At 51.6% G+C, this 7,207-nt stretch overlaps 1 protein-coding gene across 1 annotated transcript in view; it reads left to right on the forward strand.

Annotated features, from left to right (window-relative positions):
- The window catches only part of SKAP1 (src kinase associated phosphoprotein 1), a gene marked incomplete at its 3' end in the record, with an annotated part of 8,520 nt that extends 2,366 nt beyond the window's left edge, over nt 1-6,154 (forward strand). Inside the window, exons 2-6 of the mRNA XM_010287374.1 lie at nt 1,671-1,751; nt 2,649-2,732; nt 4,296-4,420; nt 5,135-5,198; nt 5,993-6,154. Coding sequence (XP_010285676.1) covers nt 1,671-1,751; nt 2,649-2,732; nt 4,296-4,420; nt 5,135-5,198; nt 5,993-6,154 — 516 coding nt within the window. The remainder of the gene's footprint in view (nt 1-1,670; nt 1,752-2,648; nt 2,733-4,295; nt 4,421-5,134; nt 5,199-5,992) is intronic.
- Nucleotides 6,155-7,207: the final 1,053 nt, after the last annotated feature.

The raw sequence follows: 7,207 nt of genomic DNA on the forward strand, positions 1-7,207 counted from the left end.
TGGCGGGCGAAGAAAGAAGGTGCGGGGCTGGAAGAGGTTGTTCCCGGCTCCCATCGCCTCCGTGCTGCTTCCCTGCTTCGGCCGCTCTTTGTGGTGCCTGAAGGGTCCTTGCACTCCCCCAAATCGCTCTTGGCAACTGAGGAAAGAGCAGAAAGCACATCCCGAAGAGGACCAGGATGTCCGGACACATCCCTGCCGCGGCTGAAGCGACAGCGGCATCCTGCACGCTGGCGATTTCTGCAGCCGGTGTTCTTGGGGGAACGGGGGCAGAGGGAAGCCCCATGCTGATAATGTACTGACAGTAAATGAAATTAAATAAGCGAAGCAGCACTCGCAGCTCCTGCCTTCCCCCCTGGGTAATTCAATTCGAGCGCTCGCGCTGATGGGATCTCGCCGGGGCTGCCTCCGTCACCCTGCTGGGGCTTGGATTCCGAACGTCTAAATAAAAGTTTCACTCAAGCATTTTTTATGCTCCTGCCAGCGGGATCAGCGAGCTGGCGTTGGGCACATTAATGTAATATTCATACTCGCAGGGTATGTGCATCCGGCAGCACCATCCCATTTTCATAATTATAAATGTCCCATAAAATGACATTTAGATTTGCATTAGCAAAAGGGGTCGGGGCTTGGACTTGAGAAGACGATGTGCCTTTTTGCAAGCAGATGCCCGGCACCGCTAGAGAAAAGCCTGAGCTCGTTTGTGCGGGGCAGGTGCTGGAGAGAAATGAGATTTCTCTGCGCGGGAAGGGGCTGTCCGCGTCCTCCGGGCATTGCAGAAGGGCAATCCCACGGTATCCCCGGCTTCCCCTAACCTGAATCGTCTCAGACAGCTCGGCACAAGCCGAGGATTTGACCTTTGAAGGATCCAGTTTCCAGTCAAGAGAGGAGACGGATGCAGGGGAGCCTTTCCACCGAGCCTTCGCGTGTCTTTGTGTCTGCCGTTCGCCCCGAGACCCACTTACGGAGGATTTATAGAGTTTGCAAACTATAAAACACAAACCCAAAAATAGCCCGTGAATGAGGGAGGGGACGGGGGACGGATTGGGCCCAGAGCTGGGTGTTAGCGAGACACGCTAAGAAAACAAGAGAAGCTTTTGTGACCTGGGGTCCTGGGAACAGGGGAGGTGACTAGTGGCATTTAGTTAGTCACTTTTTATTGTGTTTTAGTACAAGTTGAGATGGCAGGAGATGAGCAGGAGAGGAGAGGGAGGCCTCAGCAGCCAGCCATGGCTTGGGGACGCCCTGACCCCGACGGTTTTGGGGAGGAGGTGCAGCCATCGCCTCGTGCAGCCTCTGCCAGAGCCCCTCCGCGAAGTGCCGCGGTCCCAGTCAGACCAGACGTCGGACAAGGGGATGGGGTTTTCCAAGTCCCTAAACCTGAGCAGAGCCCAACTGCTGCCGAAGGCTCCCGGGGATCCGGAGAGCCTTGGCCGGGGGGTCAAGGGCTGAGCAGGGGTCTGCGTAGCTGCGAGTCGTGGTCCTGGTTTCCTTGAGGACTTCGGGAGCCTTGCAGCCAGGATTGGGAACAGCTGGTGAGATCACGATAGAACATGATTTTCACCTCCAGGGGCCGGGCAGCCTCCCTCAGGCTTCGTCTGCGGAGAACGGGGCTGAACATGCGTCGTGGGAACGGGAAATCCCAAGGTTTGGCTTTGCTTTGCTCTCTCTAGGACTGGAGGAGATCACACCGAAGCCCGTTCAGGACACGGGGAACGTTCTGAAGCAGGGATATCTGGAGAAGAGGTCCCGAGGTAAGGCCCGACAAGTACGACATAAAGTTCGGGGATGTCACCTCAGAATTAGCAAGAATGCAAATTTTCAGATGAAGAACAAACAGGAAAATACATCTTTTCTGCAGATTTGTCTGTAGGCACATGCAGAACCTTTCAGGCTTTTCTTAGGCATCATACACACAGAGAGGGCACAGCCCTTATTTATTCTCCTTTGCAGATCATCAAACTGCACAAGGATTAAACCCCAGAAATTGAATTAAGCAGCAGCCCAGTCCTCTAAGGCAAGATGTGCCCTTCTAACGGGCAATACCTAATGAGGATAAAATCCTGGTGAAGACAAGGTAGTTCGTAGCATCACACACATTAGCAAGTTAAGATAAGGACTGTGAGTCAGCCTCAAGTTTATCTTGATTTTACTGACTCCTGTGAAAGCTACAAATTATTTCCTCATCACTCAGATTTTATCTTGATTTATTTACTGTATGACAGGTGGTATGAGGCAAGAACAGCCCTTTTTTTCCTCATGGCCATCAGCTGAGCTGTATAACTGGCCCTGTGCATGTTTTAGCTTGCTCCAATTACAGAGTACAAGACATTTGCTTAAACCTCAATTAGGCAGGTTTAACCCAAAGCTGTGTTCCCTCCCAGTTGGCAGGATTAAGGCTCACGGCAGCTCAGCTCACCTGGAGAGCTGGGGAAGGCTTTCAGGGGCTCCAGCCTGGTGGGACAGGCTGGTTCTCCCTCCCTTGGTTGAGGTTTTGTGTCTAAATTTGCTTGCCTGAACTTTATGCCAGGAATCTGCAGGACGTTGTTGGGGAAAAAAGTCTTCTTTCCCCTAAAGATTTGTCTGAAGCATGCGATGAAAGAACAGAAATTAATTTATTTTTTACTCTTTTGCTGTACTTTTCTTCCCAGAGCACAGCTTTTTTGGGTCGGAGTGGCAGAAGCGGTGGTGTGTCCTCAACAGAAGGACCTTTTACTACTACGCCAATGAGAAAAGTAAGTGGTGAGATATCTGCCTCCCGTCCCCAAACTGCGGGTGGTGGCTGAGGGCATGGATGGGGCGGGGGGAGAGAAGGGGAGAGCCCTTGCTGAAGGACAGGCTCATATCTGACGAGAGAAGAGCATAAACCATGGGAAGGTTGTAGTTCCCTGTCAAGGCGTAAGGTGCGGGTTCTCCTAGAAAGGTAGATCTCAGCTTGCTTCCCCCCCACCCCAAACACCTTTATAGTTGTGGAACAAGAGAAGAGAGACACAGGAACAGAGCTGTGTGCAAATAAAATGATGTACGAAGTTTTCCATTAGCCATCAGCTGGGCTTCAACCCCCTAAGTGACTGTATATAATCCATGTGTCAGCGTATATAAATATTTTGCAGTCATGCTCCATCAGGTACATATAAACAGACAGCTAATATCTCCAACAGAGTTTGGCATGATTAGATATATGGCCTTCCCCTGTTCCACCCACCCAGAAACACGGCATGCTAACGGCTTACAGAATACACACATACATCCTGGGTTTACAACGACCGAGTGTGCAGCTAGGACAGGATTAAACTCCAGCGGGTCATGGGGATGAAGCTGGGTCATTGTCCTTCTTCCAAATCCTTTGTCTGAGGATCTCGAGCACTTTCTCTTTCCAAATATGCTTCCCAGCCCCTCTCACCTTGGCGAGGTACGCGCAGGGGTATGAGCTGCTTGGGCTTTCCCACCGAGCCGCTAGCAGAGGCGGGGGGTGGAGCCCAGGGGTGGCATTTTGTTTTTTGGTCTTCCCCGCGGAGCCGCTAGCAGAGGCGGGTGTTGAAGCCAAGGGTTGACATTTGGTTGTTTCTTGGGGGGGACAGGTAGTTGTCATCTTCCAAACGGTCTCCAGGAGACAGCAGGGTAAAGCAAACCTGTTATCGACAGTCTGAAATCCTTATATAGGGCTTGGCCTCACCCCTGGAAGTTTTTTAAGGATCTGCAAATCAAAAAAAGGTTAAGAGCAGCTGCCTGAACCGTACTCCCACGCTTCGTCAAGAAGATTCATAAGGAAATAATGAGCTGGGATAAATAAAGACGCCTCAGATGACTGCAGCGAGGTTCCCCCTCTCTACCCTGGCTGACACCGGCCGTGCATGTGCATCGGCAAGGTCTGTAGGCCAATTCTCAAAGGCCCCACTAAGCATTTCTTCCTCTACGCCAGCCCGTTAATTTCTTACCAGCAGAATAATCATTGGCGTCGCATTTCCCCAAGTACACGGTGGTCTCCGCTTCATTATAACTGGCTCATCTCACGCAACCCTCTGACCTTGGCAACCTTCCGCTGGCTGCTCGCCGCCTCTTGAGGCTTAAAAGGGCGTCCTCTTTACTGTGTCTTCATGAAGATTTTATAATATTCCCTTTGGATTTCCCAGGGGTGGACATGCTTAGACTGAAGGGTTTTTTCTGGCCGTCTCCCGCTGACGCGTGGTGTGCCTCGCTTTCCCTATCTGAGCAATGGACCTCTGCGTCACCCAGCAGTACTGCCGGCTTGCTAAAAACACGCAAACTGCAGATTTAGCACGTTTCTCTTCTTCCAGGCAAGCAACCTAAAGGCACCTTCTCCATTGAGCGCTACAGCGCCCGGCTGGCTTCCCATCTGCGCAAAGACTCTCGAAAAAGATGCTGTTTCGAGTTAATCTGCCCCGGCAAACGCACCTATGAGGTAGGAACTGGGGGAAGAAACGGACCTTCTGTGCTGGTTTGGGGGCAAAAGCACACGCTCCCGGGTCCGGGGTGCAGGCTGGACCCGCAGCCTCAGGGCGGCTGTGAATCTCCAAAGCCCCTGGTAAAACAAACCAAATGGCACCGCAGGAGGTGCCGATGCTTTTCCTCCTTGGCAGATCGTCTCAGCACGGACCTTCCCTCTGCACTTGTGGGGCACGAGGGTTAAGTGAGAGCATGGGTTAGAAACAGTAGAGGATTGGGTTTGGAAAGCCCGTTTTTAGATAAGCAGTTCAGAGCCAGGTTAAATTTAAACCTTCAATTTGTTGAGCATCCAGAGGAGAGCCTAAAACTGCTGTAATAAAAAACCTGGCCCAATCCACAAAGTGTGCAATGAGAGCTTTCCTGAGCTTCAGGGAGATTTGGGATGTAGAGTCTTGGTTCAGAGTCAGTATGGTATATTCAGTGGGGATTGTGGTTTTCATCTGAATTATTTTAATGAATTAGGCTTGACAGCCTTCCTCTGGGATAGTCTAGCTTTGTTCCGCTTCTGTTTCCCTGTTTGGAATGGGGAGATAAAGAAGTGAAATGGCTTTCCTAAAGTCACAGGGTAGAGTGGCAGATCCAGGATCTCCATCCCCTGTTCCAGTTGTAAATCTTTTTTCTTCTTCCTACACGCAAGGACCAGCACAATAACGGGTGAACCTCTCTCCAGTTCACAGCCCCAAGCCCAGCAGAGGCTGAAGACTGGGTGGATCAGATCCAGTTCCTCCTGAAGGGTGAGTCTGGCCGCTTGGTCCAAGCCAGCGTGCCCGCTTTGTTTGGGCTGATCCTGGCAGCATCATCCCACCCAGCCTGGGCTGCTCCTTCCAGCAGCGGGTGGGCTTGTGCAATGCTGAGACCTTGCTGGGGTCCCAGCGTCCCCTCTTAGCAAAAAGAGACTTTCTGGGGCTTTGGTCTTCCAAGCAGGTGGTTAAAAAGAAGCGGTGGTTTGGAGCCCACGGGCGTTTAGTTTTGACTTGAGAGCTTTTTGGCTGCTTTTTGAGGATAGCTGCGTGCGAAGGCTGCAAGTGTCACCAAGTGGGGCGAGAAGAGGGTGGGAATCGCTCCCCACCGCCGGGGTTGCAGATCTGCTCTTCTGCCCTTGGCTGATGGGAAACGGGGTTTGGCTTCGCCGGAGTTGTTCCAGTTTGAGACCAGCAATGCTGAGACAAGACTCAGGCCTGAGGAAACCCGCTGGAAGCCATAGGCAGCTGCCCAGGAACGGGACCAGGCTCAGTTCCTTGAGGAGCTTGTTGAATTTGGCTTTGTTCTCTGGTATTTGCCATCCCTTCTTGGGCTTCTCCTATTCTCCTAAATAGGTTTAGCCTATTCTCGGCTTCCATCCCATTTTCTCTACTCCACGTGCTCGTGGGCCAAGCAAGGGGACAGTTCACCCCCGGCCAGGTCCACAGTGAGCACAAAGTGGGGTGGCAGAGGCTTTGTTACTGGATTTCAACTCACTGAAAGTGCCGGCATCCAGCTGGTACTTCGATTTGCTCTGTTTCACCACGCTTTTGCGTTCTCCTGCCAGACCTGAGCTCCCTCACTATCCCATGCGACGAGGAGGATGAAGAACCCTACAATGACGTGGACAGTTCGGACTCTGTGAACACAGCATCCCAAAATACCACCCTGAATCAGGATGAGCCAAACATTGAGATGGAAGAGGATGACATCTATGAGGTTTTGCCAGGTAAGCGACCAAATAAGCAGGTTAAAACCCAAGCCACCCCTAGCCTTAGCCCCGCAAACACGGCAGGAGACCTTGGCCACGTCGTTGATGCTCATGGATGGGAATTGAACATCTAGAGCTCAGTTGAGTTTAACGGAGCCGTAACTCAAAGGTTTGACTCCGTTTCTTTGTTCAGACTCACTGATGGACCACGAGAGCAAACCCTTTCTGTTCTGGTGGGGTGGAGGCTTTGTAAATTCAGGTGGGGAGGCTTTTAGAGGTTGTGGTCCGTTCAGCTCGAGTAATATTAGGTTTGGCGAGAGTGGAATCTCTGGGCTGTGTTACCTGGAAAATCAGACTTGAGATGATGAAAATGCTCCCTTCTGGGCATGCAGTCATGGCTGTAACACAATTACCGGCCCTCCAAGAGATGATAAAATTAACTGCATTAAAGACCAGTGCTCGTTCACTAACAGTGGACGAGGTCTGGAGGTGGCATGGCAGCGGCTGCTGGTTAGAGGAGCCAGGAGCAATCTTCCCGGCACAGAACCGAGCAGCCTGCGAGGGTGACACGGTCTGCAACTTTTCTCACCGCTACAGCAGAAATCACGGTGTGACGTGCCCCAGGGCTTGGTCAAGGGGTCACCCGAGCTTTATTCAAACCCGTGCGTGCTTCTGCCTCTGCGCTGAGGTTGAGATCACCCAGCTCTGCTCCCCATCCCCGAGCGCAGGGTCCCTTGGTGTCTGTGTTTGGAGGTGCAAAATAGGTCCTTGTTTCTTCTTATTTATTTCAGAACTTTATATTTGTAGTGATTAAAAACAAAAAAAAACAAAAAACTAACAAACAAACAAACAAAAAAAAAAAACCCACACTAAAAAATGAAGCGCACCAGAAAGTTTTACGGTTCCTGAGATCTTTGTCTCGTTCTTGGTGCTAAAGGAAATCCCTGCTCAGCAGTTCGCACGTGGCATCCGGACGGTTGCCGGCAGCGGAGCTGGGGCTGCGGGGCCGCCTGCGCGAAGCCTCAGCTCCGTCCATCTTTCATCTTTCCTTCCCGACCTTCCCTTTCGTTT

The sequence above is a fragment of the Phaethon lepturus genome, unplaced genomic scaffold (genome assembly GCF_000687285.1).
Source record: "Phaethon lepturus isolate BGI_N335 unplaced genomic scaffold, ASM68728v1 scaffold24305, whole genome shotgun sequence".
NCBI classification, from domain to species: Eukaryota; Metazoa; Chordata; class Aves; order Phaethontiformes; family Phaethontidae; genus Phaethon; species Phaethon lepturus.